Source organism: Asterias rubens, chromosome 3, assembly GCF_902459465.1.
Source record: "Asterias rubens chromosome 3, eAstRub1.3, whole genome shotgun sequence".
NCBI classification, from domain to species: Eukaryota; Metazoa; Echinodermata; class Asteroidea; order Forcipulatida; family Asteriidae; genus Asterias; species Asterias rubens.
In genome coordinates, this window is record NC_047064.1 from 6732937 (window position 1) to 6753859 (window position 20923).

Below are 20923 nucleotides of genomic sequence, written 5' to 3' on the forward strand. Positions count from 1 at the left end.
AAGCCGACCTCCATTGTTAATCATTATCATCCATTGTTTGCTATTTAACTTACCCCGGGGAAACTGCGTCATCTTCTCTTCGCCTTGCCTTCAAAAAGGATTATAACGTAGTTATCGTCAAAGCAAATGGGTTAAACATTATTTACAAAAGGGACATTAAGGGATTTGATCAAACATAAAGCAGGGATTCTGAGAATCAGTAGAGAAAGGGCAAAATTGATCTCCTGTTTTTAGGGGGGGGGGGGGGGGTTCGACATCATTTCATTTAACTGTTTGGGTAACAGAAAGTTTAAAACTACTTTTTTTAACAGTGTGTTAATTTTTTCTTTAATTTCCCCAAATTAATATTCACAAACGCAGTTCAAAATGAAGAAAAAGATCAAACTCATCCCCTTATTGGTTTTAATTCTTATTTATTGGTTTGTTCAATTTCTTTATATTTATTTATTCATTTTCCGTATAAATTAATCAAAGCAAACTTAGTTTAAAAACATTTTGTTTGCCAAAAAAATGCTAATCTACGGAGCCCCTAAAGGGTCATTCCCCCAAAAAAAATGTTTTCAATTATCTCGTGCGCACAAGATAATATCTCGTGCGCATGACATATTATCTTGTGCGCACGAGATAATTAAAATAAAATAAAATAAATTGGAATGTCCCTTTAGGGGCTCCGTACTAATCAATTATATTGTTTTATTTTATATCAGTAGCCTAAATGTTGGAAGGTTTTTATGTAACTTTGTTTTACTTTTTGGTTTCCTTTTTTAAATACATCACAAGGCCAGACAAAGCAAAATGACCCAGGGGCTCCATTTCACAAAGAGCCAATATTGATCGTAACTTCAAATCAATAGTACCTGCTAAGCAAAGTGTGATGTCACAAAACTGTGGTAATATTGGTTTCCGCAAACCTTTCTATGTGGTAATATTGACAATCTTGCGTCAAGTCTTAGTACACAATGCTAAAACTGAATATCAAAACAGGTTTCTTTTGTTGAGATATGAGCAATCCTGCGATACAAATTTTGATGTCACAAATTCACAATAATTTGGTAGGGCACTCCTGCGAAATATTTGCAGCGAAAATGGAGCTGTGATATCAACATTTGTATCGCATTTGCAATAAGTATGAACCGGGCTCAAGTATATTAATGCAACATGAACAAATTTCAGCTATACACCAGTTCGGGATGAAATATCTATGCAGATACTCTTTTTAATCAAACCATAAAAGACAGAAATGCACGCTTAAAAAAAAATAATATACACACTGTAAAGTTCTAGTTCATACATAACATATGGACTAAAAAAAAGACAGACCAATGCTTAAACAAAGAGTTTTGATTTACTCTAGAATAGGTTGGTATAATTTGTCTATAATGGGATAACTTTTTAATGAAAATGGATGATACATGCAGGCCTGATATTTCACAGAGGCGACGAAGGTGATTGCCTCCGTTTCCCACTGGTCATTGCCTTGGTGCCCTTGAAATGCTCAAGTACAAATTTGCAATTTCATCATAGGGTGCCCTATACCAAAAAGAAAATGCCTTGGTGCCCTTGCCCTTTCAAAAACGAACCATACAACTCTGATACATGTATACTGACTCACAGGGGTAAGACCAAGAGTCATCGCCAACAATTTTTAAAAGAAATAAATGTCACAGGAATCAGTTCCACAAAGAGCTAGCTAGAGATTGATCTCAAATTTGAATCAATCTTAATTGCTTTGTGAAATCGGTCCCTGGGGATATAAATTTTAAAGAGCTTTTTAGGGACCAGAACAGTATCTTTTAAAGGACCTGGATCATGGGTATAACAAATTTCCTTATTTCTAATTCCATTCAAAGCACTGTACAGAGAAAATAACATTTGACCGTGTTCTGGCTTATTGTATATAATCAGATAGACACTGCTTTGCTTTTATTGAAAGTTAAGTGCTAGTGCTCTTAACATTAACGTTATTCAGTGAAGTGCACATTTTAGGCGAGGTGTGGCACAGTGGCCCGCGCGTGCGCATGCAAGATTTCAATGCATATAGATAATGGAAAATTAAACTTTTCTTAAAATTTAACTTTGCGACATTCCGTCTGTTTATTCAAAAACACCTTGGATAATCGCCATCTATTTTTCTATTGTTTAACACAAAAAGTGACACATAAACTTATGGAATTCATTTGAGAACTCCTCTCAGTATCTGCTGGTCTGCTGTGTGAATTTTGGTTTCATGGACTACTGCAGGCGTGAACACTAAGTCTACAAACTCTACATTTACTAACAGCGTATGGCAGGAGAATGCTATGACTTGACGGCTTGACCTTGACCTTGAGACATCTGAGCTTGGATCTTCATATTCATCACTTCTGTTACAACTGCAGAATGATCAGGAAAACAAACAAGAAAACAACAATTAAAGTACAACCCTCACTATTTTATGATTAAAGGAACATTACAGAATTTCTTATTGCTAACAAAACAGTTGTTCGCAGTGTAAGCACTTAATGTAATCCACCATATACATCAACTGACAAACCTGACAAACTGATGAACAGCAAACCAAATATGACAGTAACAAGTTCTCAAGTCCATAAAGGTCATATAGACTACTATAAAAACAAATATTAAAAAATCTACACTGCAAAGTACCTACACATGGTGCAACCACAAACAAAACATACATTACACATTTTTGTTTTTATTTTTTGAAAACAGCCAAACTGAATTTCCTCACCTTGTCTCATTTTAGACTTGTCTATTAATACAGGCTGCACTTTCTCCATCTGCTGCGTCACAAAATCTACTTTCCTCTTGAAGTACTCCTGGGCTTGGGGTAAAGTCTTCGGGGGGAAAAGAAAATAATATTTAAATACCACGTCTAAGATGTACCAAACCTAACGCAAACAAAAGTTATTAAATGAATCAAATCAAATATGCTTATTCACTTTGTGTGCCTGCCAGTAGTATGGTATTGTTTTTGGTCTCACAATTTAATTCACACATTTGGTACCTGTAAACCTACTCAGTTCTTAGAAATAGAGACATCATTTGCCATCTTACCTTTTCCACATAGTATCCCGTTCCAACATCAATGAGAACATTATTGATATCTTGTAACTTCCCAGGAACATAAAGCTATTTACGCAAATTAAGGAATCATGTTTCATGATTACATAGTTTTAACAATTAGGGCAATATAATGAATAGGGGTAGGGGAGGGTGAACTAATCCTGTAAAGTCGGATTTGAGGCACTGCATGGTGAGGTATAAATATATATTTGATTTGTGGTAAAACCATGTGTGTGTATCTATTTGCCAGGTAGATTATGTTCTTTTGAGAACTTGTCTTGCCTTATGTTCTACATGTACTATCGCGGAGTAGATTTCCAAATTCAGGAGATATTTCAGTTCTGAAAAGAACCGTCCTGCTTATTAACTACTACTTGGGCAGAAGGAAGAAAATTTGCCAGAACTACTAATTTAGGTTTAGTGGATCGAGGGGCATTGGTGACGCAAAGTTCCCGAAAGCAGCGCCATGAAATTGAGCCCAATAGCATCTCCATCCAAGTCCAATGGTTGAGCGTCTCCCTGCTGATGGCGATTTAGTTTAAGTATTGACAATTCAAAAAGGATACAGATGCTGTTAGTGGAACTAGAATTTCTTTGCCTGAAAGAGAAAACAATTGGCAAGCATAATAAACAACAGAAATATATACACAATTGAGTATGCAGCATTGTGTAAAGGAAATATCTTTGAGTGGCACTTGTAAACAAAATTAGTTTAGTCAGAATGAGTTTTGGAGTATGATGTACAGTACAGGGTGGTAGCTAGACAAATTTTAGCCGTGGGCGATACAAAAGAAAATTGAAGTCAATCAAGGGCAAGCGGATCAACAAAATTATTCATGTTTAATTACGGGGCCATCATCGCTGAAGTGGAGCTAGGTTCACAAAATATTTGTGTTATGGGGCCATGCAATTAGTTGGATGGCCTTTTGACTGTGTTCTTTCTCTGTGACATTTGATACTCTTTTCATTAGCTGTGTCTCAGAACAATGCGTCAGTGGACAATTTTTTCAAATCTAGCACTCCCCACTGTGGCCACAACAGTATGATATACCTTCGGATTCCGGCTTCTTGAACTTATTAAGACTCTCCGATGATTCTATAAAACGTGTCTGTGCTATCTTCAGTTGCTGCAGAGATCCTTGAAGCATCTCAACTTCCTACATAAACAAAGGGACGAGGAACATTGTGAAAGTTAATGAGTAATACGATTCTGTTTCCTCAATGACCCAGAGAAAGTGGGTGTGTGAGTTTATTGTAAATGTTAAGGTAACTTGTTTTCTCTGCTATCATTGTCGATTTTGCAGGTCAGTGCTCTGTTGAAAACTGATCAAAGGTGTGTCATGCTAAATTCTGAATCATTTTTACAACAACAGCTAATCCGCTGTCATAGTTGGTGTACAGTCCAGGAACTAGTTGCGATAAAGGTAACCCTCTTCCCGATGGCGTAGCCGGAGGGTTACGAAGCATGCTTGAATGTTAAGGCCTAAGGGCGAAATGGTCAAACACATACAATTTCAACAGCTAGTCAACAGATTTGCTCTATTTTTACCACTTTCGAAAATCATGGCAAAAATTCTTTGAACACTAACTTGACCATTTCGCCCTTTACAATTAGAGCATGCTTCGTAACCCTCCGGCTACGCCGTCGGGGTAGTGTTTACGTTATCGCAACTATCCAGGAACAAGGTAGGCCCTACACTACTATACTACTACTAGTCTACAATAAAAACTCCATCACCTTGTGCTCTGTAAGTTTTTTGCTTGTTTTCCGTAATTTATATTTTGCCTTTGCTTGTAAATCATGTAGTATTAGTATTACTAGGGACGTCGCCCGGTCACGTGACTGGCGAACAATTTGACGAAGTTTTAATTTGCGACGGTGTCATATTTCAGTTCCAAAAATTTTTTTTTACGAAATGGTGTAGAATAAAAGTATGTTAATAATGTAAAACTTTTGAGAAATTCGTTTTCTAGTACTTGACAAAATGTTAGAATAATTAGAAATTTACTTTCCGAGAAAAGAGAAGAAAAAATCCGTACTTTTCGTTAATTCGCACCCCGTCAGCGCGCAGTTCATTTCTTGTCCCTGAATTGCCATGCGTGATGAAGTTTTTCTTTGGGCTGTCGTACGGCCGTAAATACGTCCAAAAATATCGAAATACCCCTTAAAATGAAGCTTAGATGTTAGGCTTTTTAATTATGGCTAAGTCCACTTTGCCATAATTAATCTTAAACTATTGAAACAATGTTAAAATGTTTGTTGAAGGGGATTTTAACGATCGCGACTTAGCTCACCATCGCGACGCATACCAAACGAAAGACCGTGTTCTATTCTACAAAATGGTGGCCGTAGCTAAGTTGAGGAACGAGGCGGTTTTCAGCTACAGCGCCTTTTCCATGAGGGGTCGCTCAAGAATCTGTAGCTATTCGGTTGCAAGGTTGTGTACAGAGCTAGATGTCTAGTTTTGACCTCTCGTAAAGAGTCATTCATAAATCCCACTACAGCGCAGTGTACATGGTGACGTCATCGCGCCGAAACCAGACTTGCGCAATGAAGCTGCAAAATGGCAGTTACTGCGCCGCGTGGGTCTTATATTTGTTTACACTCCATTATTCATTCGTGAAGAGCGGACGTGTATTGAGAATTGCAAGTGTTTATTGATCAAAGTGCAGAATATTTGCGGGAAATTTGAACTTTTTAGAGAGAACTTTTGTTTGTTGACAAAGAATATTCACATTATTTTCGTAAAAAAGAAATTGAACTTGTTTTTCGTCCGTCAAAATTGTTTTTTTTTCTTCGGATTTCGGTGATCCATATTCAGCAGTTTAAATTGCAAACTTTCTAATCTCCAATTTCACACATTTTATTCTGCAACTTAGCTTTGTTACTTGATTTTTGACTAAATATTATTAAGTTTTATTGTTATCTTTCAATTAAACATTTACTCTGTTATTTATCTTTGTTGTTTGACATTTTTTACATTTTGAGAAGTTGTTCATTTTAACATTTACTCTGTTGTGTTCATGTATGATGTTGATATAGCTGTGTTTTTGAAATTTTCACATTATTTTAAATATTGACCTTTTGAGAAGTTGAATTTAACATTAACTTTGTTGTGTTATTTACCTCTTCTTGACAAATTATTAAATCTAAAATTTGCATAATGTTTAATGAAAGAGACAAGCAAACACAGTTCAGTCTTTGAATTTATTTCACTTTTATTTCATTAAGATCTTAAAATTTACTACATATTTTCCCAAAGGTTGCATCATTGCTTCATAGTTTATCTAGACATGCAGGTGTCAAATTTCAAACAATTAGGCATAATTTGCAAATTTTGAAAAACAACAATAGTTGGGGTTATGGGAATTTTGTTCTTGCTGTGCAATAACCTTGAAGGCATCTCACTTTTCTATTCCTTGTCCAAAAATGAAGGGGGTGAGATGTTTACTTTTTGAGATATGCACTTTTGAAAATGCGACATTATTTATTAGTTTTACACAGCAGGTGTCAAATTACGGGCAATTAGGCTCAATTTGCATATTTTGAAAAATAACAATAATTAAGATAATGAGAATTATGTTTTTGTTGTTTAATAACCTTAAAGGCATCTTACTTTTCTAATCCTTGTCCAAAAATGAAGGTGATCAGATATTTACTTTTTGAGCTATGCGCTTTTGAAAACACGAGTTAATTCATTATATCTGGCAGGTGTCAAAATACAGATAATTAGCATGATTTGCATATTTTGAACAAGAAAAAAAATTATTTAGATAAGGGAATTTTGTTATTGTTGTTTAAAAACCTTAATGGCATCTCCCTTTTCTATCCCTTGTCCAAATATGAAGCTGGTTAGAGATTTCCTTTTAGAGATATGCACTTTTGAAAATGCAAGGTATATTCGCTGTTTGTTTATCTCAGCGGGGAGTCAGATTACACGGGTAATTAGGCCTAATTTGCATATTTTCAAAAATAACAATAATTAAGTTCATGGGAATTTTTAGTTGTCATTAAGTAACCTCAAATGCATCCCACTTTTCTACCCCTAGTCCAAAAATGAAGGTGGCCAGTCAATTACTTTTTGAGATATGCTCTTCTGAGAACTGTTGTTTATTCATTGTTTATTTGTTTATACGAAAGATCAAGATATGCACTTTGAGTAATCCCTGGGGACTTTGAGTCCATTTTTGAGGTCTGTTAATTCAAAATCCACGCAATCAAATTGGTTTTTTTCTTCAGTTCTCATAACACTTTTTGCCTGGAACCAGAATATTTCAGTTTTGTGTAACTAAAAAGTCTAATTTGTTAATTAGGATTTTATTAAAATTGTTATTTGTTTGTTTGTTGTTTACTTTAGTTGCTAGGCAACGACCACGACTCTGAACTTGACACTAAATAACCACAACTCTGGAACCCCTTGACCGATTTTCTTCAAACAACCACCAAATAACTCCATTTACTGAATTCTTTCATACTAGCCACATTTCAAAGCTATAGAACAAACATTGAAATTCTGGTTGCCATCCCTAGTATTACTTCATGTATTATCATTATTCCATTTGCTTGTAAAACATAGTTCTTTATTCACTGCTAATTGTTTTGTTTATTTTTCATGGATTTGGAAATAAAGTGAATTGAATTGAAATGCCGGCAATGTCAATAATAACAAAATGACATATGTTGTCCGGAAACTGGACAACCTACTTTATACGAGCAAAATTGAGCCCCTTAGCCAACCAGATTAGCAAATAAAGTAGTATACAAATAGCATTGGTGTTTATTTGACTACCTGCTCGATTTCTTCCTTCAGCATGTTCAGCTGAGGAAGAGCCAACTGCATCAAATCCACGCCTTGAGGTTCGCCACTTCCACCCGCCATCTTGATAGATAATCTGTTTATAAATGGACTGTTGAGGGCGCCCTTTTCGAAGAGCGTGAAGCTTTTTTGAACGAGGCCGCCGTTTTCGAAACCGCGGTTTGGTTTAGTCTTCAGATTTGATTGATTGATTGATTGATTGAATTTATTCGGATAAAAATACAGCAAGAACATACTCAAAATACAAACATGTACTTAACAACAGGAGAAAAGACAAAAAAACAAGATAGAAATACTGCAGAAAATTATCCAAGGATAGCCCCAAAAAGCCAATAACTTAGACTTATTTCCATTGGGGTCCTTACAAAAAACAGACGAACCTAGTCAAGGGCAAAAAGATGATTCAAGGAAAAACAAAGCAAGAGAACACAAGAAAAATAAATAGAATAGGAAAAACAAATATTTTAAATTAAAAATTAAGTTAAATTAAATTAAATCGATAAATAATATAACAAATTGAAACCAAAAAGGAACCCAAGCTATGCTTCCTTAGAGGTGGCTTTTGTGGCAAGGTGGCATTTGACTAGTTTTTTAAATTGTTGCAGACTAGTAGACATTTTAATATTAGCAGGTAAATTGTTCCATTCTCTTATGGCGGTAGCAAAAAAAGTATTGTTAATTGAGCTGAATGAGATTGGGACTATAAAATTCAGATCACTGGTCCTAGTGTTGTGCTGGTGAAAATCAGAGACCTTAATAAAGTTGTCACGAAGATAATCAGGAGTGGCATTACAAGTTATTCTATACACATGATTTAATTTTAGTTGAGAGACTCTGTCTTTAACGTTTAGGAAGCCCGCTATGTCAAGTTCTTTTTGACCTATGTGGGCCCTGGAGTCTTTGGCTAGAATAAATCTAACCATTTTATTTTGCATAATAATTTGAAGTTTGTTTTTGAGATGGACTGGGAGTGCAGAAAACCAAGAAGAGCATGAGTAGTCAAAGTAACACTGGATTAATGCTGAACAAAGTGTTTTACGAGATTTAGTGTTAAGAAAATAAGCCTGTCTGTAAAGGAATTTTAACCTATCACCAGTTTTCTTGATAATGGAGTTGGCAATTAATTCCCCTGATAGCTGCTGATCAAATGAGACCCCCAGGTATTTTACAGACGTAGCTGATTCAATCTGTTTACCTTCACACAAGACTTTAAAGTTATCGGCCTTCTTAATTTTGTTTTTTGAACCAAAAAGGATAGACACGGTTTTGCCTAAATGTAAAGACAATTTGTTGTCAATGAGCCACTTTCTACACGAATCTAGTTCAGCACTAAGTATCTCAGCAACAGCAGCAGGATCTTTGTCAGAAACATTTGCCGATTACTTTAGACAGAAAACTCTTAACCCTTGCTTAGTAAAAATAAGTTACTAGCCAAAATACCGTAAATTTACCACCTGGCTGTGACTGGTACCCTGTTCATTTCTTGCTAATAATAGCAAAGAAATTGGCAAAACCGAGTTTTGATGCTACAATCTATATATATAAATGAAGTTTGGCCCAGTGTGAGATGGTAGGGGGGGGGTAGCATGGGTGCGGTAAGCAATACCATAGAGTCCACAATACATTCCTGAATCTTACAAAACATTCAGTTCTTTATATATAATCATAGCAATACACTAGTTCCTCTATTTATTTTTTTTTTTTTTCAGTTTGCCTATGGAACGAAATTTCCGAATGATTGTTATTTATTTATCAAGATAAATAGTAACACCGGACGGTGTTTGTATTCGTTTGTTATGACACTGGCACACTTTTAACAATCACTCCGCATGTGCGTAATGTGTTGATGAGCATTGCTATAGCGACAGACCACACAGGCACTTTGTTATGCAAATCTCCTTGTTTAGAGTCTGAGCGCCGCCTCACACACAACACTTTTACCTGCTGGAGTAATGGAGCTTTGGTCCAGTACCGGTTATGAGAGATTGATTGCATAAAGAATGGTGGAAAGAAATTGACGTCGTCGAAAGGTGAAAAGTGTAACTGTGCCACCTGTGGAATCTTTGTTTATCTGAGCACACGGACACGGATATTGCTAAATTTAGCAGTTTGTGCAAAGACTGCAGTTTGTGGAAGCTGGTGACTTCTTTTGGAATAATATTAGCATCGAGACTACTGTGTGATTTAGTGAATTTTTGGTGAGGAACAACAATGTTGTGTTTTGTGTAGTCGTGTCCCCCTGTGTGTGTGCGTGTATCCTCCCCTTACCAGTTTTCACGCTATTATGCCTTTGGGGAAAAAATAATGATGCCTTATATCAACCGATGCCCTAATTACCTTCTTTTGTTAATATGAAGTATGCAAACATATATTAAAACTTGATGGACATTGAAATGTTCACACTACACACCGATCTTCGATGACTTCAACTGGCCCCATTCACCATTGTTTTGAATTTTTCCTGTTTTCACGGCAAACAAGAAAGCATAGTTTCCCGGTGAAGCCATACATGGAAGAAACATCTACAGTGACTACAAGTGTTCTTTGAGACTCTGTGTATTACTCTATAGCCAGCAGTTGTCTTCGTTTTATTCAAAATATTTTTAAAAGAAATTTTAAAATTACCATGGTAATTTGCAAAAAATAACAAAAATAAATAATTTTAAAAAAAGTGTGAATAATCATTGGCTTTCAAATCTGATTTTTATTTATTTTTTCCCCCTTTTTTTTCTCTTAAAATTTATAACAAAGCGTATAAATAAACAGTGATAATTGAATCAACAAGCTGATCGTTTAAATTTTAATATTAATAATAATATTGATCGGAGGGTTAACAAATTAAATCTCAAAAAATATTAGAAAATGATATAAGGCACATGGCTTCTTTAATTTAAGCCTCTGTATTTTTTTTCCAGAATGCTCAGCAAAATATTCAGTCACATGGTTCGATCATCATGATTTGTGAATTGAAATAGTGTTTGATGAAACTTTTTCGGTGGGCAAATATTTTTATATGGCCTCAACATTATGACATATTTTTGTACCTTGTATAAATGCCTAAAATACCAAACTTTTTGCGTTTACAAGTGCAAATATCCAGTGGAGCCTTACGTGTTTCTAAGTTTTGGTCAAGGGAGAGGAGACTCTTTGCTTGGCAAATAAAACCACACAATTTTTATCTAGGGACTGTTTACATCGCGCACAGAGAGGTAAAAGATTTGCCACGATTTTAGGGACACCTCGAAAACAGGACCTCCTACGATACAAAAAATGGGTACCGGTCAACTCGGTCCCCAGTCAACTCGGTCCCAGTCAACCCGGTCCCAGTCAACTCGGTCCCAAGTCAACTCGGTCCCAGGTCAACTCGGTCCTTCGACCAACCTTAATATTTTTTAAAATATTTTATTGGTACTGTTTACTTTATTAGAATAGACATATGACGGCCTATTATTTATTAGTAGTACCTTGGTTGGACGGTTTCAAGTCTCTGATTGGTCAAAACACGGTCACGTGTGGGTGTGTTAACGGTCGGTATAAAGACCGGCTTTGGAAAAAAGCGAATAAGTGGCCCCTAAATCAGCATACATTTTTGGGTTTTTTTTTGGGGGGGGGGGTCGGACGGGGGGGTTGGGGCGGCTTTGTGGAAATGTGAGCACTGTGGTCAGTGTTCTATTTTTATCAAGAAGTGTGTTGACATTTGCTTCTTATGCATGTTGGCTCAGGAACAATAATTTGGACTGGAATCAGTATACATGTTATCAAAAGTAAAAATGCAAGTTCTGTTAAACCATTAAGGAAAATGGAAACATTTCCGTGGCACGGCACCACTTTTTCATTCGATATGAAATAATGTAGTATCTAACATACCTCAATGAAATATCCCTTTGTGTAAAAATAAAAAGTGGTGGCAGGATACAGAAAGTTATCAAAAAAAATAATTTTAATTCTAAAGTGCACAACCCTACTTATATTTTTTTTGCAGATAAAAAGAAATTATCACAATGGGTTGTGCTGCCAGCGAGCCAGCAGTCCGTCATGTTGTGCACACCACTCATCAGCAGCCTCAAGTTATAGTACACTCACAGGTCCCTCATCAACAACCGACTCACATCATCCAACCAGCTCAGCAAAACTTCCAGAAGGCCCCACCACCTCCCCAACAGCAAGCCCCGCCCCCACAGCAAGCCCCCCCTCCCCAGCAGGTGCAGCAGCAAGGCCCTCTTCAGAGCCAAGCTCCGCCTCTTCAACCTATTCCACAAGATGATGATATTCAGGTAGGATTTTGTTTTAATTGGAGCCTATTTAATTGGCCTGTCATGGCCTACTGGTTAAGAGCACCGGATTCAACCCCAGTAATGGGGAAAACCCCTGCCCTTTGCCTATTTTCTCTGTTCCACTCAGGTTACAGAATTAACTTTAAAGTGATTGAGAAACGCAGTGTGAAATTATGCTTTAAAGGCAGTGGACACTATTGGTAATTACTCAAAATAATTATCAGCATAAAACCTCACTTGGTAACGAGTGATGGGGAGAGGTTGATAGTATAAAACATTGTGAGAAACGGCTCCCTCTGAAGTGACGTAGTTTTCAAGAAAGAAGTAATTTTCCACGAATTTGATTTCAAGACCTCAAGTTTAGAATTTGAGGTCTCGAAATCAAGCATCTGAAAGCACACAACTTTGTGTGATAAGGGTGTTTTTTTCTTTCATAGTTATCTTGCAACTCCGACGACCAATCGAGCTCAAATTTTCACAGGTTTGTTACACCAAGTGAGAATACTGGCCTTTGACAATTACCAATTATTAATAGTGTCCAGTGTCTTTAATTTTGTGGAGTTTCCTATATCAATTGGGTGTTTTTCTGCCATTTTTCTGAGAAGATTTTTTTCAATGATGTATATTTTCATCATTCTATTCATTCAACCTTTTTTATATTTAAATGATGAGTGAATGGCCTGCATGTCTCAAGAATTTGTTTTGTTAATGGTACAAAAATTTGAAAAGTGTCTAACCATGTGTATGGTTTTTGTTTTGTTTTAAAAATAGCCTGCAGTTGTGGAAATAAATGAAGCCCTCGTCCAGACCATTGTGGAATTAGACAAGGAGATATCGGCCTTGGAGTCTCGAAATGTTACCAAGCAGTACCAGCTGAAGAGTGACCAACTCGGTAAACTCACCGTCCGAGTAAAGAAAATGGCTCACGAGCAACAGACTCTTGATCAACAAACGTAAGTTTAGATTTATTTTAGGGTGAGGAGGTTTTCAGACTTTTATATCTGGAGTTCAGACCTTGTTGACTGCCTGCCCCCCCCCCCCACCCAAAAAAAGGGATAGCTGTTTATTTTGTCAGATATGAAGAAATCCTGCCTTTCTAGTGCTCTCCTCATGTACATTTCATACAAAAATATTTCAAGGGATGTTTCCTACTATCATCATTAGACCATGTAAGGTTTATGTAAATCTGTGATCTTCAACAATTTTTTTTCTTACCAATACTGTAATGTTTCTTTAACAGGAGGAAAGAATACCAGGACGTCATCGATTTACAGAACCATCAGTCAACGAGACAGATGATGACCCAGGGTCAATTCAATGCGCAAATGAGCAAAGAGAACGAAGAATACATGCAGGCCCTGTCCAAGCAGGAGGTTCACAAGAAGGAGTTAGAGGAAACGGCTAAACAGCTAGAAGCTTACAAGAGAGAAGTTGAACCTCTCAAGACACAGTCGGAACATCTCAAGGCGTTGTACGACAAGCAGGACGGCATTTTGGGTGAGACATTTGTTTTTAAAGTAATGTTTCAAGGTTTATATTGTTTGTTCCCCTTGGTGTCAGTTTAAAAGTATTTAATGAGGTATTGGGCAGTCTCTGTAGTCTGGTGGTAAGACATCTGGGACCAAGCTTATGGCCTCCACCATGAACAAAGAACTGGTGCTTCTGGAAGCAAGGAAGTAGGCGCTTACGTCAAGCGTTTTTCAAGCATTTAACCTCCTTTGACACTGGACTAGTTTCTTGGGAACATCATGGTTAAATTTTGCTGACGTTTTCACACTTGAAGCTCCTTCCTCCTACTTTGCTAGTTTGGCTACAGAGAGAAATTGGCATAGATGGCTGCTGCATAGCAGAGGTCAGCAGGTACAGGTCCCACTGTTTCATAAAGCTGTTAATAGAAAATACTACACAGAAAAATTTCTTTTCTAAGCAAAAAATTAAGTACAGAACAAGTGGCAACACGTACAGTAATGTAAACTTAATGAAATTTGGGCCGGTAATCTGTTTTAGCTTGGCTTACAGGCTTTATATTATTGGGACCTCTGATAAGTTAGGTTCAGTTTCATATGAAATAAGCAATGCTCATCATTTACCATGTAGTCTGGCGGCAATGTTTGTCATGCTAATGTAGCCTCTTACTAGTGCCATCACTCCTTTGCAGGATCTGATGCCCATGTAATGCCATTAAGCTGATTGAAATGCAAACAGGTACTTATCCATTGATGAGAGGCAGAGATTTAACATCTGTCAGTGTTCACACTGTCCCTGAAATGTGTATAAACATGGTGCTCCATGGTGATCTTAAGCTGGTATTACACGTTGCTAGGCAACGCAGATAAACACTCCCCCCTTGTACTGTGCAGAGGAAGTCGGTTTTAATGGGGCTTTTATATTCATGAAGTGGTCATTATAATTTATAGTGTGTATTGTAGAGATAAGAGTGACAATTTGATTTAGTTTTAAATGTCCTAATGTTAAATTGAAAGATATTTATCAGACTCGCCCTCAAAATTTAGTATTTTTTAAGCAAAAATAGATATTGAATTGAAAAATTTAAGACTTGTCTTGCTGTGAGTTCAGCCCAGCTCCTCGATCGCCTTTCTTATGATCACATTCATGTAATGCAATTTAAATTATATACAAATGGGGCTAGGTCAGAATATTGAAAGCTATGAAGTATAAATTATTTAGCAGTTTTGTACCATTGCACCAAGGACAGGAAATCAGGTTGCAATTTCAGTTACTTTAGTTGTTTGATTCATTCGATAAATCGACTAAAAATTACTTTGAGACTTGCCACGACTTGCAAATCCGTATTAAGGTACAGCGTTTTTAAAATTTTGGCAGCCAATTTACCCTAATATTCTTTTCTGTACAGCAAGCGTCTTTGATGGTAAATACGGCAGCGAGAGAGAGTTCAACTTGGAGTCAGACTTGGACATCCTACTGGAGCGCAAGCAGAGGGTTGGTGTCGCTAAGTACAAATGGCAGAACGCAAAAGTCCTTCTTCAACATGCTGGTGGCCAACTTGGATTTGCCATCAGGCGATGGGGAGACGTGCTGCAGATACCTCCTCAGTGAGTAGAATATCTTTTTAGTTTGTTTGGTTTGTATGTTTGTTTTGATGATCTTCCCATCAAGGGAACTCCGCAAATTCCCCACAGGGAGATACAAACGCGAATCTGACAACAGCTAATCTCTCTTAAGTACACAATTTTCTTTTTAAATATACTTATTCTAGTCTTTGTGAAATCAATGGTTAGCTAGGTATGATTCAAACCCGCAACCATGAGATTGCAAATCCTGCAGTCTAACCACAGGACCATAAGGAGAGTCCCTATAAAAATTGGTAAAATGAAAGCTCAGTCACAACAGTTATAATTTAATAAGCTTCTTGTTCAAACAATAGTTGTATGGCCTGAACAGGTTTCAAGTTTTACTGGCTAGTCTGCATTATGATTTTTCAATTTGTTTTCAATTTTTTCAAATTTTCTGAATCTTTATTCTTCTCTAATAATAGACCCTTCCCTTGAGGTATGCCAAATGCCATAGAGATGTGCACTCAGAAGACAAACAATTGTGTCTGCATCAGGCCGCATATAAAACAGTGCAGCGTTCCCTCGTTTTGCCATGGGAAGGGTCTATTGTCAGCCTTCAGCATGATTGGCAATTCAAAATAGAATTCTAATTTCCTCATACCATAAAATAACATCTATTTTCTTCTGTTACCAATCTAGGAACACCGACCTCAGGTACAAATTTGCAGCAGAGGCACGGAACAATCTCGTTGCCGGATCACAGAACATCACCAGCGCGGCGAATTACCTCAACACGATCCGGTTCCCATACTGCACCAAGGAGGAGTTGCAGGTACTTACCATGGCTATCAATCACGTCTTCACGGATCTGCTGACGCCGGAGAGACACAAGCACGCCATGGAGTGTTACGTCACCGTGTACAAGCGGACAGGAGCTCTCATCCAGTGGTGTGATCATGTAAGCCAGTTTGATTAAAGACACTGGACACTTTTGGTAATTGTCAAAGACTAGTCTTCTCTGTTGGTGTATCCCAACATATGCACAAACAAACCTGTTAAATTTTTGAACTCGATTGGTCGTCGAAGTTGCGAGATAATAATGGAAGAAAAACACCCTTGTCACACAAAGTCGTGTGCTTTCAGATGCTTGATTTTGGGACCTCAAAATCTAATTCTGAGGTCTCAAAATCCAATTTGTGGAAAAAAAATTCTTGAAAACTACGTTACTTCAGAGGGAGCTGTTTCTCAAAATGTTTTATACTACCAACAGCTCCGCAATTGCTTGATACCAAGTAAGTTTTTGTGCTAACAACTATTTTGAGTAATTACCAATAGTGCCAAATGCCTTTAATATACAGTACCTTTAAAATTTTCCAATAAATTTCCCAATGGTAGTGCCCTTTTCAAAATGAAAATTGCCTTGCCCTCTCAAAGATGAAATTTCAGGCCTGGTGTTTACATGCTGTGTTTCTTGAAAACCAGAGGATTAAAACACCCTTCTCAAAAACCATTTGTGCATCCTGCTGTCAAGCAAATCAAATGAGAAATGATCAAAACATTATGTTGAAATATTGTTGTTCTTTTGGATGATCAGGTCATCAACAAGACAATCTTAAAAGATCTTGAGTCCGCGGTGAAGGAGTGCGCCAGCAAGAAGCAGGAACTAAAGCATGAGAGACTTAAACTTATTAAAGAGAAGATTCGTGAGAAGCTGGGAGATGAGGCGGCCGATAAGATTGAGATTTCTTCAGGTAAATTGAGTTAAAACCTCCATTTTTCTTCTTTTGAACCCCTTTGCACCATGCCACACACAGCTGCCGTCTGCCCACTGTCTGCTGTTTTGGGAGTTATGCATGTAAAGAGAAGGTGATTTAAAAAGAAAATTCATATGATGTCTCAACAAAGTTCTCGATGGGCTTTATTAATCATGTCAAAATAATGAACAAATTCATTTTTAAAACGCATTATGATAGGAAGAAAGCTCAGTCAAAGTTAACTGAATATGTAACAAGATTTGATTAATAATCCAAGCTGCCTGACGTCATTACCCAGTAACCCACCATAAATCATTGTTGTGCCCTTTGTACGGGTCATACTCCACTTATGTTATTGCACAGTGTGCATATAATGTGCAAACATGGCAGAGGTGGGCAGATACGTGTGTAGTAACAGTGAATTCTTTCACATTAGCTAGCATTAATGTTTTGAACGCCCAAATGAACAATCTAGTGGCCCATCAGAATGGTCCATGTGCATGTGCTGGTATTCTTATCCGGTGCAATTCGAACGTTCCTACCGTTTCGCCTTTTGAGGCACTCCTCAGAACAAGTAAACCTTGTTTGGCGATCATCCATATTTTTTCTTGGTTAGTCTTTTAAGTTTCTGTGCGTTTTTATTTATTTGTTTTTTATTTTATTTTAGATGTGCCAGCTGAGGTTGAGGATGTAGACAAAGATGATGCAGAGCTGTTGATGCTAGTTGAGGCAGACGCCGTGTCACAGGCTGGAGAATTGGCTACGGTAAGTCACTGTTCTAATTTTGTTGGCTCTTTCTTTATAAGAGTGACAATGAAACCTCAGAGAGTTGACGGGCAAAGCTTAAAGTTGCTGGCCTCCAAAACAAGTCCCTTAACCTCCTCTTACCTGGAACTCTATAGTGGACTACCAAGAGTTAGCACCAAAATTAGAACAAAGCGGCTGAGATGAGCAGGTCACTGCCTCAGACATGCTGAGCTGGCAGTGAGCAGACTGCTGCTATGGACCCCTACTCATAGGGTCACTGTTCCTGTGGCATACCAAAAACCTCCTATGTGGACACCTTGTGCTGGGACTCTGGCCTGCGACGGGAAGAGCTGCGTACAGCAATGGAGGACCAACGTGTTTGGAGGGCCATCATATGATGCTCCGCATCGACTGAATGAATCAGGGCAGCAACTTACGCATTCATATATTATTTCCTGTGTATTGGTTGACCACTCAACATTTCGATCAGCACACTCTGATCGTCTTCAGGAGGAAGAGTCCAGTTTTCAAACCACCGATGCTTCTTCAAACCACCACTACTCAAAGAGATTTACACATGGTGCTACTGCAAAACCTCACCTGATCATTGCAGCATTTTCTCGATAAGCTGTGATGTATGTACTGAGAAAGTGTCCTGTAATTCCTCTTTTTTTTCTATGAACATACTCCAGTTTTACCCCTTCTGCCCATATCCACCCCCTTAAATTTTTTATTATAACAAGAAACCATTTATTTGCTGATGACTTCTTAATAATTTATGGTTGTCTCTCTCTCTGTACACAGCTTGCTCCAGAAGGAAATGACAGTCAAGCCATCACACCCATTCCTCTGACTGAGCTTGCTCCTACCCCATCCATGGATGATCTTTTTGGCAACATTGATCAGCTCAAGAAGCAGCATGAAGAAAATGTAAGTACATTTTACCAACACAATATAAACCGCGAGCATTTTGGTACCATTCAGCGTCGGTGTTTGTATAGCCACGGTGGGCAGTGTGGGGCGGGCCTGGCCAGAACTAATAATTTCTCCCAGCACTCTCAGTGAAATACACTGTGCTGCCCAGCACAGATTTCCCCCAGATTGCATTTCAGCAATGATGGCACCAAATCTAAACATGAATAATGTTGTTCATCCGCTCGCCCTTGTTGGACTGAAATTGGATTTAGAGCCCACCACTGGTCTAGGTACAACACTGTTCAGAGTGCTTTTGTTTCGTCTTTTTTGCACTGCTACATGGTAGACCACAATGCGCGTGTACATGCTTAATCCAGTTGGTGGTAGCGCGGCTGTTTGGCGAGCGATCAATGTCTATTCACTGAAGAGGATTGTGCCTTTCAGCTTTGACGACACGTGACCGCAACTATATAGGCCTAAAGGCAGGCCTTTCACAGCTAGACCTCATAGTGGATGCAAATACGAACTTTTGACGATGGGTTTCTTCCAAAGATTGGGTTTTCACTCTCTACCTGATTGCATGGGTCTTCCCCATTTAGGATTTTCCTCCCAGATCTACAACTTTACATGTCTTTGCTAATTTTGCTATCGGGTGTGTACAAAATAAAATAAACAAATAAGTAAATAAAACAAATATCCATTAATACCTCACCATGCAATGACTCAATCCACACAGCCTGCTTTTGTTAACAATTGACGAAAATTGTTTTGCCCCAACCTGACAGGTCAAGGAGTTGAACAGACAACAAGACATGGCCAAGGCAAGAGTTGACCAGGACCTTCAGGCGAAGCTTGCAAAGAGGCGGAGCAGACGTCGTCGGGTCCAGGCACAGGAGACGGAGATGCAATCACTGGCTGAACAGACCAGCTAGAAAAAAAAAAATCAGTTACCCTTCCCTCATTTTTATCTTAAGTTAGATTCTTCATAGACTCTAAGATCGCGTTTGAATCAAAGCAATTTTTTGAACCAGATTTTCGGTGACATTTACTGAGAGTATCAGGTATGCAACTTTTAGCTGATCAGCCCACTTTTTTTTTTTTTTTTTAAACCAGTGCCATGGAAAACTGGATAACACTGTACAAAAGTGAAGTGTGAGCGGCCCGTTTTACCTGTAAAGACAAATGAGATTGGCCTAAATATTTTCTTACTTGTCTTTAGTACTTGTTCGAATAAAATTAATTTACAAAAAAATTCTTCTTGTTTTGATTCTGAGCTTGTAGAAAGAAACTGGGTTGAGTGACCATTTTTTAGAACAAGCCCTTTAGGATTTTCCATCTAAATTCAGGCCCGGAGTAAAGTAGAGAGGTTAGACTGCTCAAGTTGAAATGGTATTCATAGGTTGTACATATTTTTTACATTTGTATATATTTGTCGACAGGTTTACTCTATTGATAATGTGTTTGATGTTTAATATTAAGCATGTGTTTTGATATGTGTGCAATGCCCACATGAAAGTAGTCTTACGAGGGTCTTATTATATGTAAGAAATCATATGTGAATATCACCAAAGATTTTATCCGTCCAGTTTTGGGAGAAATGCAGTATTGAACAAGTGGTACTTTGATGTAACTCGAGGTTGAACCCAGGCATGATTTTCCTAAGTTTGTTTTACCGGGGGGGGGGGGGTTTGCGCTAAAATTGTGAATAAATAGCCTGAAATGTCTGTTAGAGCCTACACCATGTGTTTAGGTTGGTCCTGGTACTTGATAAAATATTCATACTTTTTTCCAAGGACCAAATATATGCCTGGTTGAACCTCAGAAAACCTTTAAAAAAACCTTGAAACTAACTCTGAGTTACCGCCTGGTTAATTTTGCATTCCTCCTTAAACATTCTTATTATAAAAGAAAAACAAATCTCTATTTTCTATTTTTAAAAACATGCTTATATTCACCATTTTAAATCGAGGCTGTGTATATATTAAACAAATACTTGTCTGGTGATTATTTGTGTGTACTCTAAAGGTATTATTATACAGGATTTGAAGAGCTTACAAAATTGATGTAGACATTGTTCATGCTTGAATCATTGGTTGCATTAACAGACCTGTGAAAATAATTTGTTCCTAAGAAGTCCGTGCTCAATGCATGTAAACATATGGTTGCAACAAGCAAAATTAACTTTTTCCAGAAACAGTTTGTTTGAATAATGACTTCATTTTCTGAGGGCACACAAAAATGTTTTTCTTGTATTCAGACAGATTAAACAGAGTGGTGTTTTTTATCCTTGTATAATTACTTTGAAATGTCCGGGA

General features: G+C 37.6%; 2 protein-coding genes across 2 annotated transcripts; one reads left to right on the top strand and one right to left on the bottom strand.

Annotated features, from left to right (window-relative positions):
* Positions 1-1531: 1531 nt before the first annotated feature.
* Positions 1532-7946, bottom strand: LOC117288331 (prefoldin subunit 5-like). Its single transcript, XM_033769144.1, has 6 exons — positions 7857-7946; positions 4118-4223; positions 3633-3664; positions 3058-3132; positions 2732-2837; positions 1532-2372 (listed from the first exon to the last, which is right to left on the bottom strand). Exons 1-6 carry the CDS (start codon positions 7944-7946, stop codon positions 2299-2301), a joined length of 483 nt encoding a protein of 160 aa, XP_033625035.1. The 3' UTR covers positions 1532-2298.
* Positions 7947-12040: 4094 nt separating this feature from the next.
* Positions 12041-20281, top strand: LOC117288019 (the record flags this gene model as incomplete). Its single annotated transcript, XM_033768695.1, has 9 exons — positions 12041-12157; positions 12929-13110; positions 13398-13654; positions 15033-15231; positions 15892-16150; positions 16787-16943; positions 17614-17711; positions 18498-18623; positions 19394-20281. Coding segments are annotated over 9 exons (1542 nt in total), but the record flags the coding sequence as incomplete, so codon positions are not given.
* Between the last annotated feature and the right edge of the window lie 642 nt (positions 20282-20923).